Raw genomic sequence first — 17317 nt, 5'->3', positions numbered from 1 at the left:
ATGACTTGTGGCTTAACGAGGACAGAAGCCATGTATCTGTTCTTGTTCTCTTAGACCTGAGTAGAGCATTCAACATCATAGACTACAGTATTCTTATCATTCACCTTTGTCAATGGGTGGGTCTGCTAGCAGTGTCTTAAATTGGTTTAAATCTTATTTAACAGGTAGAAAATGATTTGTCAATTGTGTTGACTACAGTTCAAGGATCCATGATATTGTATACAGCGTGCTACAAGGATCTATTCCAGACCACACTGTTATTTTCAATCTGTATGCTCCCATTAGGACAGATTATATTGAAGCACAAGATGAACTACCATGGTTATGCAGATGACATGCACTTATGCTTACCTCTAACAACTCATGACCCTGATGCACTGGGTTCTTTAATTCAATGTCCTACTTACTTTCCTAAATGAGTAATAATTTCCTCAAGATAAATTAAGAAAAAACGGTAATCTTGGTTGTTGGTAAAAATGGAAATAACGAAAGCACTTGAAACAAACTTGATCCCTAGACAATTCAGGTGTAATCATTGACTCTGATCTAAACTTTCAATTGCATTTTAACAGGACTGCATTTTTCCATTTTATGAACACTGCAAAAGTTTGACCTCCTATAACATATCAAGACACTGAGAAATTAATTCATGCTTTTGTTTATAGTCAAAGAAAGACATCACTTGATTGCACTTAGTGCAGAATGCAGCATCAATAGTATTAAACAGAAAAACAGGACATCTCACCAGTTTCAGCATTGTTACACTGGATATCTGTGCCCTTTAGAACTGACTTTAAAATACTATTAATGGTATATAAAGCCTTAAATAAACTCATTAACACATTTTGGAATGCTTGTCCACCCTACATCCTAAGTTGTAACCGTAGATCTTCTAATAGTGGTCTGCTTATTATTTCAAGAGCAAAGCATACAATAAGTGGTGATGCAGCCTTTAGCTGTTATGTACCAAAAAAATTACAAATATTTTACCAATACGCAAGATACGCAAGCTAACACTGGGCATCTTTATAAAAGACTACTAAAAGCTCTACTATTTTCATTTGGATTTTTTATAATTACTTTGCAATCTTTATTAATCTTATTTTCTTGGTTTCCTGTTCTGTTTCTTCTATGGTGGTGCAAGATGTTGTTCCAGTATATTGAAAACATGATAAAAAGCCTTGCAAGCTACACTACTTAAAAAGGTACATTTAACCGTAACACACAGGAGACTGCAGTGCTCGTCAGTGCTGCACACACATTCATAATTGGTTATAAATAAAATTAAAATGTAACATTAAATTATATTTAGCCAAGGGATATAAATTACATCTTGGCACTGAATTCCATCATTAAAAAAAGACTGTGGAATGTGTTGATTATTGTTTTGTGTTAGTTAGCAGCCCAGTTATTGTTTTTGGCAAGAAAAGGGAGCAAAACCATACAGAGTGCGCAGCGAAAAGAAAAAGCAGACAGATAGGCAGCAGGGTATTGTATTTGTTACACCTCTGGGGAAAAGGAAAAAATATCCACGTCCTCCAGTAAAGGAAACAGCTGATACAGTACAGATCTACATTATGTGATTTTTATTCAATTAACAACAGTTGCAGAAAAGCACACCTATGTGACTGTGCAAGTAAATAAAGAATGTACAAGAAGAAATGTTGATGTAAGAGATGACTAAGAAATCAACTGATGTACTATAAGCAACAAGAATGGACAATTGTTATATGCACAGAAATTTCAAGGGTGGTGGTGCAACTCAAAGGTATAAGAAGAACCAGAATATAATATAATAGACTTTTATTTTATATAAATCATTTGGGTGTAAACCAATGAACCAACCAGAGTAAAATGTATGCATTGATTGACACTGTATGTAAATTCAACAGTTTATAAAACAAACCTCTATTCTTTGTTCTCTGACCACGCTATAACAGACTGCTTTTGAAGAATGCTCCCTCCAAGGCATTTTGCTGAAGAATAATTAAAAGAGGGCGGCACGGTGGCGCAGTGGGTAGCGCTGCTGCCTCGCAGTAAGGAGACCTGGGTTCGCTTCCTCCTGGTCCTCCCTGCGTGGAGGTTGCATGTTCTCCCCGTGTCTGTGTGGGATTCCTCCGGGTACTCCGGTTTCCTTCCACAGTCCAAAGACATGCAGGATAGTGGCATTGGCGATTCTAAATTGTCCCTAGTGTGTGCTTGGTGTGTGCCCTGCGGTAGGCTGGGATTGACCCCCCATGACCCTGTAGTTAGGATACAGCGGGTTGGATAATGGATGGATGGATAATTAAAAGATACAATGAGCAGCTTTTCTCCGTTTGTTTGTGCTAATGCAACATTTCCTATCCTTTTTGAGACTTTCGAATTTTCGTACATCCATTATCTCTAACCTGCTGTGCACGTGTACCGCGCCAACATTTTTAAATTCTTTATGACGTTCTACTTTGTCATTTACTCTTTGTCCTTTTCTTCCGTCCCCGGGCATGGTTAAGTCTCTTTCTCATGGGATGTATAATGCTGCTCGAGTTGTGAAGGGTGGGGGTTGCTGAATGCACGCTAAGGAGTTGTGGTCGGATCATCTGCTGGCTTGCTGCTGCTGTTGCTGGTGAGCTGCGTGTTCTGCTTGTTGCACTGCGTGTTGATCATTTAAAAGCCTCTACAGTAGCTGTCCTTTCGTCTCACGTTAAAGTGTCTCTTCTCAGGACGTCAAAGTGTCTTCTGAGAAGATTATGTCTCGTCTCCCTCCCAAGATTTTTTTTATAATAGAAAGATGTTAAATTTCGACCACACATTTCAGTCGTACAGTGCCATATCGTGTATTGCGCTCACTATCCATGTCAACGTCTGATGGCCAAGTCACAACGTCATTACTGTAGTTCGATTCAGGCAGTGGTTCACTTTCAGTTTGTTCTAAAAATTGCCTTTATGACATTTCCACTGTTACAGTGCTGGAGGATTCATCTCACTCATGAATATTAATGAGTTAATTACCTTAGAGTTACCATAAATTGGCAGAAAGCATAGAAATATTTTTTTGCAGCATGATGCGGTTTCATCTACTAGATGGCAGAACACTGTACTGAGAGTTATTTGGGCTTAACACTATAGACACATAATATTACAAGTCATCCTGAGCCTGACTCGGGTTTAACCATACTTGCTTAGAATTCCTAGCCCAAGCCACACTCGGTTTTAATGCCACACAGGTTAAAGATTAATGAACATTAAGTGAACCTCACCTTGTGCACAACATGAAAAAAAAAAACAAAACAGAAAAGTACACACTTATACCAAACGTGTATTTTGATATGCAGCACATTGTGGGATTATACGAGTTATTTGTAGGAAAAAGTCTAGGTGAATCTGCAACTTTGTGGGTGCTGTATTTTCGAAACTCCTGCAGCAGTGGGCACTTTGATGGCAAATCAGTTTCCTTACCATTTCCTCATCTACTCTATTTCAAATTTTCATTTAAATCATGAAATCAAAAATGTAAGCTTTTATAGGTCTACTCATAGATTGCACCATTCTGCATTTTTATCTGTACTTTTTCCTGGGCTAAGACTTTAAAAAATATGACAGACAGAAAATATGTTTATAAAGAAGGTGTATTATATGCAGACAAACTACTACTATTAATATTAATAACTTGATTTGGAGCTTTTTTCAGTTGCTTTTCTTTCACAGCGTAATATTGAATTCATTCTAGCTTTGGACACTTTGCATTAATAGTTATTTATTTTTTGGTAATTATTGGGTACACTTTCAAAAATGCTGTTTAAGACAATTGAACAACAGGTAGTCACTGGCCCTCCACCACTAACACACATCACCACACACCATTTTCACATCACTTGAACTGGAATCTTCTGTGTATGAAAGCTACTGAGCCACCACAAGCCTATTTGGGCTACTTTAACTATGTGAGATTGGTAAAATACTATTAAAAGGCACGTATTTAATGTAGTCTACTAACCCTTGTAATATGATTCTATTACTGCTATAATTTTGGAATTTGACTCATTGTTACAAAAATGTTGATTAAGCAAGCATGTAATAACTAACTCTTGGATGAAGAAACTAAAAAAATGCTTTAACTGTCTTATCGGTTAACTTAGTCACCGATAGCGCCTCAATGTTATGCCATGCATACATTTTCTGACTTGTTTAGAATCTTTGTGGACCTTTCTAATTTATTGTGTCTTTATGAGTCTCTATACATCTCATGAACTTCTGTTAATGCCTGACAGAAAAGTTTCTTATTTAAAATAATTTAAAATGCATTCAGAGTGGGTGGTAGACATACAGTATAGCTATATCTGACATGTACTAAATTTGTTTATTTCAAAAGGCTAGTTACACATTGGGCGGCACGGTGGCGCAGTGGGTAGCGCTGCTGCCTCGCAGATGGGAGATCTGGCGACCTGGGTTCGCTTCCCGGGTCCTCCCTGCATGGAGTTTGCATGTTCTCCCTGTGTCTGCGTGGGTTTCCTCCGGGCGCTCCGGTTTCCTCCCACAGTCCAAAGACATGCAGGTTAGGTGGATTGGCGATTCTAAATTGGCCCTAGTGTGTGCTTGGTGTGTGGGTGTGTTTGTGTGTGTCCTGCGGTGGGTTGGCACCCTGCCCAGGATTGATTCCCTGCCTTGTGCCCTGTGTTGGCTGGGATTGGCTCCAGCAGACCCCCGTGACCCTGTGTTCGGATTCAGCGGGTTGGAAAATGGATGGATGGATGGATAGTTTCATATTAAAATACATAAGAATATTGACTGGAGTAGATGCTAAACGCAATGTAAGCTAACAACTGTTTCATTATACAAATTTATTTTCATTTAAATACGTTCTATAAGGGGATGGTACAGAGGATAGTACTGCTTCCCCAAAACTGCAGAATCTTGGGTTTGGAACTCAGATCTGGGTGCTGTTTTTGTGGACATCACATTTTCTCCTTGTGTTTGTGTGGGATTTATCTTCTAGGTACTCCATTACATTCCATGCATGTTAGGTTAATTGGTAACTAACTCCAAGTCCTAGACAACTAAGTGCATGTTTAATTTGCCCTGCAGTAAACTAGTGCCTCCATCTAGAGTTGGTTCTTGCCTTGTGGGCAATGCTGCTGTAATAGACTCTGGACTCCATGACCATGAAAAGTATTACACAAGCTGAGTAATGGATGGTTGGATTGCTTTCAAATTACAAATTGTTTAAAATATAATTAACAACCTTATTAGGAGTGCTAGGGCTATGCTTTGGGTAGAGAGACATGGAGTAGTGCACATGAGGAAAGACAGGAGCTCAAAAAGGCAATAATTATGCTAATACAGCCATTACATTGATAGTGAAGAGAGTAGAAGTTCTGGGAATATTTAAAACATTTATGCCAATGACCCATTTCCAAGAGCCTTCCAGTCTCTTCTTTATCTATCATTCAGGCAAAACTTCATCAGCTCATCAGATTTCTCTTAACAACTTCTTAAAATTTTCCAAACTTGACAGTCCTGACAATATAGAATTTGATGCCTGCTAAAATGTAACAATAAAGAAAATGAAAAATGTTCTGGCTTTTCAAAATAGTCCATCAATTTGGTAAAATTACTTTGATTTTATTTAAGAAAAAGAAAAAGATTGACAAACACTTTGATTTTTACATACATACACATATCTATTTTCTGAAGTAGCTTTTAAAATGAGTTGGTCACAGGGACAGAGTCTATTACAGTAAAGCCATGAATAAGGCCAGAGAGATCCTAAATGGAGAATTATTTCTCACAGTTCACATTAATGATGAACTCTATATCACTGATACCAATTTAATTCAAACGAACGTACTGGGTAGTGGAGGGAAACTAAAGTAACTGCAGAAAAATTACACCGACAGAGGGAGAGTAACCATCTACCAATGGGACAACAGCTGGGCTCAGAAACTAATCAAGATTACAGGAGCTGGATTGCAGCATTACAAAATAATGTGCCATTCACATAATCTCTCTCTGGACACATGGTCTTCAACTGGATTAAAGTATTTTGGGAATGAATAAGTGCATACTATCTATCTATCTATCTATTCATAAGTAATTTGTTATAAATATTGGAATAAAAATGTTTATTATTTCTGAAATACTGCTCAACTACATGGGATATTTTCAAGTGATCCTGATTCACTAGTTTCAGACAGCACTGTGCCTTGGAAAGAAAAAAGTCATCTTCTTTTTTCATTTTTCTAAATTTCTGATGCATTTATGGAATCTTACTTCCTGTTATGTGGCAGATGTCTTATAATATTTGAGAGGTACAATTGGTTACATTTCTTTTGTTCTTCACAGTTTCAGCACTGGGAGTTGACTTGACTTGCTCATGGACACATCGTGTCAGTAGAGGTACTTGAACCCACAACTTCAGGGTATGAAGTACTAAGTACAAAGCATTAACCACCACGTCACACTGCCTACCTAAATTACACCACATTCAATATGCTTGGAAATAAATGGGTGTAAAGTAATTTTTACAATCATAACGTGCAGTTCATTTTAAAAAGGATACATTCATTTTATTTCCAAAAAAAAAAAAAAAATGAGAACAATTCCTTAAAATGTAACAAATATTATCCAGATTGAAGCAGAAATTTTCCTGCATATTGATTTCCAATCTTGAGATTAAACACAGAAGTTCTTACCGAGTGTTTACAATGATATACTAATTGTGAGATTCTTCTTCACTCCCAGAAACACAGTTACATATGGCTAGTTGGATGACAGCTAAAAGTAATAAACTTGGCTTGTTAGGTAGGCATTCTTTTCGCTTGTTCATTATTTTACTGGGTTAGTTTTTAAATGTGTACAGTAATTATTGTACTTACACAAAATGCCACTTCCTGATAATATTCTGTGGAAGGCCTCTTTTTATTTAAACATCTCTAACCACTTCTTTCCACCAATCAGGCTCTAACAATATTTTGGCCATAGCTCCTAGCAAATTTCAACAATAAGTTCAAATAACATCAAAGAAAACCTCTCTTGGTAGTTTGTAGAAAACAATGTAGCAGTTAGGCTCAAAAAAGTTGCATGGAGTCACCATGTTAGTTTATCAGCTACAAGGTGAAAAAGTCACATGAAATACCATGTGGGTGACGGGCAAGAGTGGGTTGGATGCAGGCATATTAGATCCTGGCAATAGTGACTTGAGTTACCTATGGACTGATGTGCTACAGTACGTGCCCTCGCATGTATTTTGAGAACAAAGGTTTTGAGGAAGGACACTTCTCAAAAATCATTGTTCTAGGAAGTGGCAGTGCTTTGATGTGGTTTCAACTATTTTGTATCCTGGACTTTTTCTTGCATGCCTATGAGCCACTGTATTTGTCTGCTGCTCAATTGCTGTACATCATATTCAGGATTACTGCATGTTTGTCAATGGGGCTAAGCATCTTGTCTTCTTATTCTTTCTTGTTCTTCATCACTTAAATGACTTCTGTGATATGCTTGACGCTCAGAAGGTATCGCTGCACTTGTTTTTCTTTCTGCCATTGCAGTGGTTATCACTTGGTTCCTTGATCGCTTTGCCATAAACACCTGACTACATGTCACTCTGTTGTCTTTTATGGCTGCCAGGTTGCCGTTACTATACTATTAGGACAACTTTTTGCTTGTCTATGTGGTTCAGCATCTTGTCTTCTTATTGTTTCTCATTCTTCACTTAATCACCTTCTGAGATGTGATTGACACTAAGCAGATGTCAGTGCTTTTCTTTTTCTTTCTGCCATTATGGTGATTACCACTTAGCTTCTCAATTACTTTGCCGTTAACACATGATCACACATCGAGGCAACCAGGTTGCTGTTACCTACAATGTTTTGAATTTCCAGATCATAACAGCTCATAAGCCTTCAAATAAGACCATGGTCAAGGGTATAGCTCTATTAGTTCAGGAGTAATTGTGTGATAGACAGATCTTACTAATTTTTATAGACAGATAAACATTTACTTTGCATGTTCCGGTATTAGAAATTACAAAACAAGGATCAGATCTGTTCATAAGGAATCCAGTTCCAGTCTAAACTGTATGTACAGTATAAACCACTATTACCAAGGATACTATACCATATATTTTCTAAGCCTGCTTATTCTTGAGTGAGTTGTGGGAGCTGGAGCCTATCCCAGCAAGCACAGGTGAAACAATCCCTGGACAGGGCACCAATTCATTGCGGGGGAACACACTCGCACTTCACATACCTACTATGGCCAATTTAGTGTCGCTCCTCACCTGCATGTCTTTGGACAATAGGAGGAAACCAGAACATTCAGAAAAATCGCATGCAGACACAGGGAGAACATGCAAACTCCCCACAGGGAAGTCCCGGAACATGAACCCTGGTCTCCTTGCTGTGAAGCAGCAGTGCTACCATCACTCCATCGTGCCAAGGGCAAAACACTTAGAGTTACCAATAAATAAATACATGAATGAATAAATAAACACATTAAACTAACCAGCTTAGATCTAGATCAAGCAGTATCCCAAAAAACCACATACTCTGAACTACAATGGTTTCATAGACAGTGATGCTAGTATATACTGGAGACACACACATACTCATAACATATCTAGCAGCTAATATATAAATGTGCATACAGTTATACATATGGAATATGTCAATGCTGTGTATAATGTGCTGTCACACACGTGCGCATGGGAGGCAGCTAAAGGGCTTGAGTAAGGTCAGTTCAGAGTCATACTGGGATGTGGCAGAGTGCACTGGCTCTTTTTCTCCCTTTCCTGCAGACCATTCATAGGAGATTCCACCTGGTCCTCTTGATGTCACTTCCGTGACCGAGCCTCTGGATGAAGACCTTGCTGGCTCTGGCCCCTGTGATGTCACGTCCAGGCTCGAACCTATGGCTGAAGACCTTCATGAGCCCGACCCTTTTGACCTCACTTCCTGTCTTCCCCTTTAAAAGCCTCCACCTTTTCCCTGTTCCCTCAGTACTGTTTTGGACTTGGTTTTGTGCACATCAGTGCTTTACCTAGTTTACGACTTTGCAGCCAGGAAACCAATGATACAGGTGGCTGCCCCAAACTTTTCTATGACTCTGAGTCAAGTTTGTGACAGTGTACAAAAACTGGAAGTAAGTTTGCTTCATGAACTGTACGACACCTGCAGTTTTATCTAGAGTATTTCATTCCAGTGACCAGAACAAGAATTAAACATTCTGGCAAAGAGTAAGAGCAGTTCAAGTCTGTTTACATCATGTTACTCTATTCCCTTAGCAACTGAATAAGTGAGTTTAGCAGAGGTAGCACGCAGACTGAAGTGGGGAAAAAAAAAGCAGACTTCCTTTACAAAGGAAAATCGGGTTTACAACTGTGCAAGATTTACTATTTCCAAAACAAGAATAATGAGAACTGCAGCAAATTTCACAGTTTATGAAGATATATGGTTATAAGACATTTTTCTCTAAAGCAAATATATTATCAGATGAAAAGAAAACATACAGTATTGCCATAGTTACAAGTGAAGATCTGTCTTTGCTTGTAAACTTCCTGAGCCAAGTCTGAAGGTATGAGAGTAAAGCTGTTGTCACTATAGGGCCTATGTGGAAACTATCCAGACAGAGTAGCATATTTGACTGTCTGCAAGTCCGAAACTTCAAAGGCCCTTCACAAGTGGTTTGGCTTCCAGCTGCAGGTAGTGCAATAGGTCTCAGTGTCAGAAAAGCAAATAATTGTTTAGTTTTTAAATTACTAAGTGTACACTCTTATGAAGAACAAAATCAAATTTTTCAGTTGATATGCTCATACTGCAAAAAAGAACATCATAATCCTGGACTTGAAACTGATACTCAGAAATGAGACTAAGTCTATTGAAATATACAGATTTTTTCATGCCCTTCTTACAGTTACAGAGTGTTGTAAAAAAGGAAATGCCTAAAGATTTCAATATTTAAAATATTTACAAAAAAGTAATGTTACTGTCTGACATCATTTGATAAACAAAACACAAGAAATCAGCTTTGTCATTATTTATTAAAGATATACAGCATCACTAAGTGAAAATGTCAAGACTAAAGAACTCTTTTAGATTAAATGCTGAATCATATACTGAAGGGTAACACTGGAAATTAAGCAGAAGTGTTTAAGACTAAAGCCATGAGGTATTTCTGTACACAAAGACCCACAAGAATTTGGATCAAACAACTTAGTGGTGTAGTGAAAGTATAAATCAGGAAAATGTTTAAAAGGACCTGGATAACCTACTGGGACAAGCTTAGCTGTTAAGCTAACCAAACAGGCTGGATGGAATGAATAGTCACTTCTGATTAGTTGAATGTTTTATGGCCTTATATTATTTTAAAGCAAGAGAAAACTGGCAGCATTTCAAATATTAAGAGATGTCAAAACAAACTAACTTGATTTTGCATTACAGAAGAATGAGATAGGAGATTTTTTTTATTATTTTTTATCAGATCTGGAAAATTAAACTTCAAAAAATGGAGTCATTATTAAATTATCTATCTACCAAAAGAGCAGATTTATAGGTCGTATTTCAGTCTGTTTTTTATTGCACTTTCTCCTCAAATGTCCTGAGGTGTTTTTTTTTTTTTCTTTTTAAAACCACATTAGCTTGTTGTGTTATTATTTTAGAAGTAACAATTTGATTGGACCACCCTTTTTATTGATTAGCAAAAAAAATCTGCCTATTTTACTAGAGAAGAACATTAATGTATAAAACATTAATTTAACAACTAAATAATGATATGCAAGAACTGAATAGAATAGTTTTCATATTGCCCCTTATAGCTCACACTCAAAACAAAAACTATTCCTGTCTGTTTTGCCTAAACAGAAACTAGAACAACTATACATAAATTTAATCGGTTTTTGCCTCTAAACCTCAGTCACTTTCTAATGAAGAACAATTACCATTGTGACAAATACCAATAGACTATCAAAAACACTATTCTAAATTTGTTTTATTGTATCAAAACTTCTTTTTATTTCAGCATTTATTATTTTTTATTTAAGCAAAAAAATTAAAAAGGAAAAGGTCTTATTTTGAAACAAAGATGATAATGTGACATTACATTTGGCTTTATTAAATGTATTTACCTTTATTAAATTATAGTATCTTTAGTATATTTATGTGCCTCTCTATGTGATTGTAGCCTCAATTTTTTATTTTGGTTTGATTTTTTTTATTTTGGTTTGATAGAAGGTACTGAAATCTTCTGTTCCTTTACAGCAGAAAGGTTTTTGCAACCTCCTGAGGAATTCCAGATACAAATCATATACTGTAGCATACACCATCCAAAATGATGGCGAACACAAATTTTACCCTAACATTGCGCTGAATATTCACTATCGCCACACAGTCTCTAGCTCTCCTGCTGCAACACCTTCTTACTCCACATCAAATGCACATCAGCCTCCTTTGCTATTGGGAATCCATTCAGCTAGTTTCTGTAATTTCAAAAATTTTAATTTTTTGGAAGGCATCTACAAAAAGAGAGCCTTAATTAACACATCAGCCCTTCAGGCTGGTCAATTGTTATTCAGCTCTCAAAAAGATTCTTCATGACTCAACAATGCTTTTCATGTACCCATCTAGAATAAATCTCCTACATTCCGTTTATCCATTACCTGGTTACATCTATCCTCTTACATCAATGCATTCCCAAAACCAAAAGGGAGGCAGATAATTAACATTGGTAAGATTTAATAGTCCCAACAAGCCATGCACCAGGTGTTCCTAGGATGCTATCTAAAAGTGTGTAGTAAAAGAAGCCAAAACCACCTCACCTTGAAATAATCTGTTTTTGAACTCTGTACATCTATACATTCTGCTGGTTAAGTATTTATTTCAGAAAGTTACAATGAGTCAGTAGAGTTTTAAACCCCACCTTTGTAGTTTAAAGAGAAAAGTATGGTACAAGATAGTAGGGGGCCAAAACCTATTGCAGAATAAGCAGTCACAAGTCACAACTGCACACATAAAGACTTATACATAGCCAGTTTAAATTAAACAAAGAAATTAAACCTATTGAAAATTAATATATGTATTTTTACTTCTACTTGAAGAGAAACATTAGTATATAAAGGCACATAATGCAATAACAGTTAGTTAGCCCGAGTTAACACATTTAAAAAAATTCCTGCACTTCTAGACAGAAATAGCAGAGGAAAACACCCATCAATAGGAACCCAATGTAAACATCCCTAGAAATGCAAAATATTAAGACCACACAGCTCTTTATCTTCTTCACTGGGTTGCTGTTAGGACTTGCAACCTGAGGAATCTGTGAGACCAAAGCCTATGTTACTAAATGTGATTTTTCTAGCTGTAGCCTTTATTTGTATAACTTTCGTGAGTTGATGGCAGTCAGTGGCGTAACTCCAGTGAAGGCAGTTGCCTAATGTGCCATATCCAGTGACTCACTCTGATAAAATCAAACAGGTTTGATTTTCTTTTTCAACAACCAATGAATGCTCATCCGGAAGTACAATGCATAGAATGCAGCGACTAGGAATAAAAAAATATGTGGGTGTGACCTCACAAACAGAAGAGAAGCACATCTGTCTCACGTTAAGTTTTATGTACCCAAAAGAGAACGGGAAGAAAAAAAAAAAAGGCAGAAATTGTGGCAGAATTTGCCATAATTGTTATTTTTTTGTACAGTACTGGCTCCATCAGGCAGCACACTATTGGCTGTCAGAAATGGGGCAAACACGACTGTGTTAGAAAGTTGGCACTCAGTCAGTTAATGTAACATGGGCAGCGACAAGATCAACAACTGCGGTCAGCAAATCTGACATAGTGCATCTTCTAGTTGTGCAGTATGTGACATTGGCTTAAGCAGCAACTGTTGTTAAACAATGAGGGATCAGGTGACATAGCTTGAATTTTCAATATATTTACTCTTAGTAGCAGTATTATTGTCACATGTATAGACCAATATGAAATGCATAGCCACTCTGGTGCCATGATGAACAAGAAATGATTAAACAACAAACAGCATGTTATTCAATAGAAAACACAAATCAAGTTATCTGCACTAATGCCTTTTTGGCTACATAATAATGCCATAAACTTCAAATTGCATATGAAGATAATTTCACAATTTTCCTTATTATAAACAAACTAATAAACACCTGTACTTTGTAGTATATAGGAGACTTATTATAAATAAATTCAGCACTAGGCAAAAATAAAATTCCTTGTGAAATAAAATTCTTGCTTTCATGTTTTAATAATAATTTCTATATTAGGTGGTTTTACATTAGAACTTTTTTAAATTATTTTTTTAAGAGATACAAACTTGTACTTATTGATATGCAGCATCTGAATGAAACAAAGTACAAAGTGCTTAGTAGATAATACAGAGGTCAGTTTATATATAAAAAGAGGCCAATGCACATCAGAAGAAACTATGTCAGTGTATGAAATTCTTGTTCCCAATAGTCACTGAACAGTTCGAACATTTAAAATAATTAACTGCTAATATCTGCCATTATATTCCAGGAAAGAAATATACATTCTTGTGAGGGTTCCTGGCAGTGGATAGAAGTTGATTTCCTAATGATGTAAATTACTTAAATTAAACCAGAACAACTTAAATTAGTTCTTTGAAAAACAAACCTTCCAGTCAAATGAACAGTGATCCATTAACTCCATATGGTATGAGAAGATACCGGATGTTGTTCTTATGTGTGTACAGTGCATTCTGCCTGAAAAGATGATGAGCACTGAACATGATAAGGCATCCAACACAGAATGCAATCATAAGAAACCACCATGTTAATGCTATAAAGTATTATTGATTATACATGCAGGCAGAAGAAAACCAGTGGAAAACAGAGATAAGGAAAGACTAAATAGACAAAATAATCTGCATTGTAATACATTTTGCTTAGCTATACTCTCATTTCAGCTAAGAATGTGCAAACAAAGAAACAGAAAATGGCAAGGTTAAATTTAGGGATGAGGTGACAAAGCAGTGTTGTGAGGATAACCTGACCCTGAACATTACAAAATACACACGGACACTGAGAGAATTTCATAATACACAGAGATCAACATCCTGTTGCTGCAAATTCCTTCAGGCAGAGAGATCCAATGACACTTTTATGACCCATAACACAAAGGTTAAACTGAAAAATTTGCAAGACTATCTCCACTTTATGAGGGGCCCAACAAAAGCAAGAAAACCAAGCATATATAAACATTTGTTTTTATATATTCCAATAGAATTTTAGCATGACAAATAATAGAAAATATAACAACATTTTAAATATTGTAATATTTTCAATGATTCATTTACTGTATCTCACCTTTGTAGCCAGCAGCATTTGTTTTCCAGTCAGGAGCAATTAAATGCACAGGACGTGAAGTTTTAACAATAATATGTTGAACGTCCCTCCATGTTAGAAACTGACTGAAATAAAATAAAAATAAAAAAAGCTTTAATAGCCAATTATAACTCGTGAAATCTAATTCTAAGAAACAAAATTAAATGATGTTGCAGTATAACAGGGTGAAGGATTACATCAAGGCAGAAGAGTCATAGCAGCTTTAAGCACCTATGTTTTCAACAATATACAATCACAGCCAGGGCCAGTAAACAAAAGAAAATGTGATTCTTTAAAACATGGGTCATATTGAGTAATCAAGCTTTTGTAGCGGGTAATAAAGGTGATTGATATAGTGCTTAAGAAAAGATTCAGAGATCATGTAAAAGTTAGTGAAATATAGTTGGTTTTATAACTGGGAAGGGAACAGCAGATGCCATCTTTCTTATTAGACAAATGCAGAAAATGCCTCCTGTTAAGGATAGAGGCTACACTTTATAGATCTGGAGATGGCACTTGACAAAGTTCCACAAGAAACGGTAAGGTGGCCACTGAGAAAGAAAAATATGGATGAATGGTTAATGTCTGTGGTGAGAGCAGTACATGAGGAAGCACAAACTGTGGTGAGGGCAGCAGACAGGGATAGCTAAAGTTTTAAGGTGAAGGTGGGGCTGGACTAATGATCCATTAGGAGTTCATCAGTATTTATTATAGTGATGGAGATGGAGACCAGAAAATTGTGCAAAGGGAGGTGGGGGCATGGCTGTGCAGTATGTGTGGTAGAGGTGTTGGAAGGAACTCAATCCAATACATAGACTTTGTTAAGTGGATAACATGCTGAGTGCAGATGGAGGTGCAGGTTCATTGGTAGCATCAAGGGTGGAGGTGCGTGGAAGAAATTCCAGGACCTGTCCCAAACTCTGACTTCTGTTGAGTCTCTCTGTTAGTGACAGATGAAGTTTATGAAAGCTATGGGAGAAGTAGTATGATCTATAGAAGTGTTGGCTAGTGGTGCCTGATGAGACGGAAGCAAAGCCAGCAAGTACAGAGATGAGCATGATCAGATGGATGTGTGGAGTGTCACAGTGTAAGAAGAAGTTCTTGGTGTGAAGATGATATATACACTAAAGAGAAACAGCCTTAGAGGGTTTGACAATGTGGAGTGAAAGGCAGAGGACAAGTGGATGCATAGAGGCACCAAAATAGAGGGCATGGGGCCCAGAAGGTGTTGCTGCACGTGGGGTCACATGATATGAAAATCATGACTCTCAATCCAAAATATGCTCAAGACCATGGAGAGTAGAGGAAAAAAGTAGACAAGCAATAAATCTGGGTTAACAAAAATGGTACAGAAACTTGTCCGTTTTACCATCCGATTGGATTATCTGTATTACTATATTAGATGAAATCATTAATACCATCCATTCAGCCACCCGTCCATCCATTAACTTAATGTACCTGCTTATTACAACTGGAGTCCATTCTATCAGAAACAATTACCTTAACACTCACTGTAGGACACAGGTGTCTTTCATAGGAATAGAATGGCTTTGGGCAGTGGGAAGAACACAGCACTCGGCAAAAACACGTGTACACATTGTATATAAAGCAATAAAATCTTTTTTTGATACTGGAAAAAAAAATACTGGGACTTATTTTGCACTACATAAGCCAAACTGTGGTTTCTTTTTTACCTTATGTTTCTTAGGTTCTTAATATCTCCTTTTTTGGATAACAATGCAAAAACAAAAATATATAATCATCTCTTTAAACAATCACTTATGCAAATATGAGGACTATAGTTGTGTGCTGAAAAATATCTGTTTACATTTCAAAGAGGTCTTAGAAAAGGTATTACCACTATATGGTGTCAAAAAGACATGCTGAAAAACTGTAAAGCCTGTGCAGGTAGCTCAGTAAATATTAAACTCCCAGCAACATAACAAAAAAGACATCATATACTGTTTTGCTTCATAATGTCTTTAATTTGGTAATATTTGTCATTTTGTATAAAGAATAACCAGAAACATGTTTAAACTGTAGGTGTCAGACTTGCGTATGTCCATATTATTTTTATGGTTTCATTGACTGATCAGGCACATAAAACTAAATGAAAGAAAAATGTAACTAGAAGCCATGGTTTTAAAAAATGCAGAAGAGGGATAGTCTCAGTTTTAAAACACTTCATGCAGGTGTTGATTTTTTTTATGATAACTGTATATGAAACTTATAATCAGACAGCTGTCTGATCTCCATCTTCTATTACTACATGAGTGAATTTTACTTTGCATTGTGCCAAAAATGGTAAAGAGGAAAGGGAAGAACTCACAGAAAAGGATAAACCATATTTTCTATGTACTGTACGTGTATTACTAGCTCTACAGCATTAAATCATATTAGCAATAGACTTGTCTGTCTAAACATTATACTAGAAATAGCCAACAGCCCTTATTAATCATGTCAATAATTTGGAGAAACATGCCAAGTGTGCTTTCTTTACCATACAGATCAAATATAATATAGGTAGCACACTAATGTAAAAGTTCGCATCATCATCCAACAGTTGCAAAGACCAAAATTTGTTTACCAGCACAGTTACCACCTGTTTGAAATGTTTGCATTTTCCTCATGGTGGTGTGGCTTTTCTCAGGACAATTCACATGTTATCAGGACTGGTTCCTGACTTGTACTCTATACTGCAATAACAGGCACAAGCTACCTTTACTGGAAAATGGGGATTTAAGAGATGCACACAGAGATCAATGCCAAAACCAAGCAATGATTACATTAAACATGGGGCTATTTATTTCATTAGTGAAATTAAATCAGGTTCTGCTCATTAAACATTCTAACAAAAAACTTTTATATGCAGAGGATTAATTATTATTCTTGTTCTGTTTTATGAAGCTACATTCCAGAAAGTCCACAGCTTGATGGCTTCCGAATATTTAATGAAGAGAATAGATCTTCACTAGCTGCCTT

At 36.6% G+C, this 17317-nt stretch overlaps 1 protein-coding gene across 4 annotated transcripts in view; it reads right to left on the bottom strand.

The window, feature by feature from the left end:
- The window catches only part of pcsk5b (proprotein convertase subtilisin/kexin type 5b), a 522800-nt gene that overhangs the window by 251968 nt on the left and 253515 nt on the right, over positions 1-17317 (bottom strand). For all 4 annotated transcript variants that reach the window (XM_028802364.2, XM_028802367.2, XM_028802368.2 and 1 more), the window contains exon 10: positions 14318-14421. In XM_028802364.2, coding sequence (XP_028658197.2) covers positions 14318-14421 — 104 coding nt within the window. The remainder of the gene's footprint in view (positions 1-14317; positions 14422-17317) is intronic.

Source organism: Erpetoichthys calabaricus, chromosome 5, assembly GCF_900747795.2.
Source record: "Erpetoichthys calabaricus chromosome 5, fErpCal1.3, whole genome shotgun sequence".
Classification (NCBI taxonomy): Eukaryota; Metazoa; Chordata; class Cladistia; order Polypteriformes; family Polypteridae; genus Erpetoichthys; species Erpetoichthys calabaricus.
This window is presented reverse-complemented; position numbering and strand designations above follow the sequence as displayed.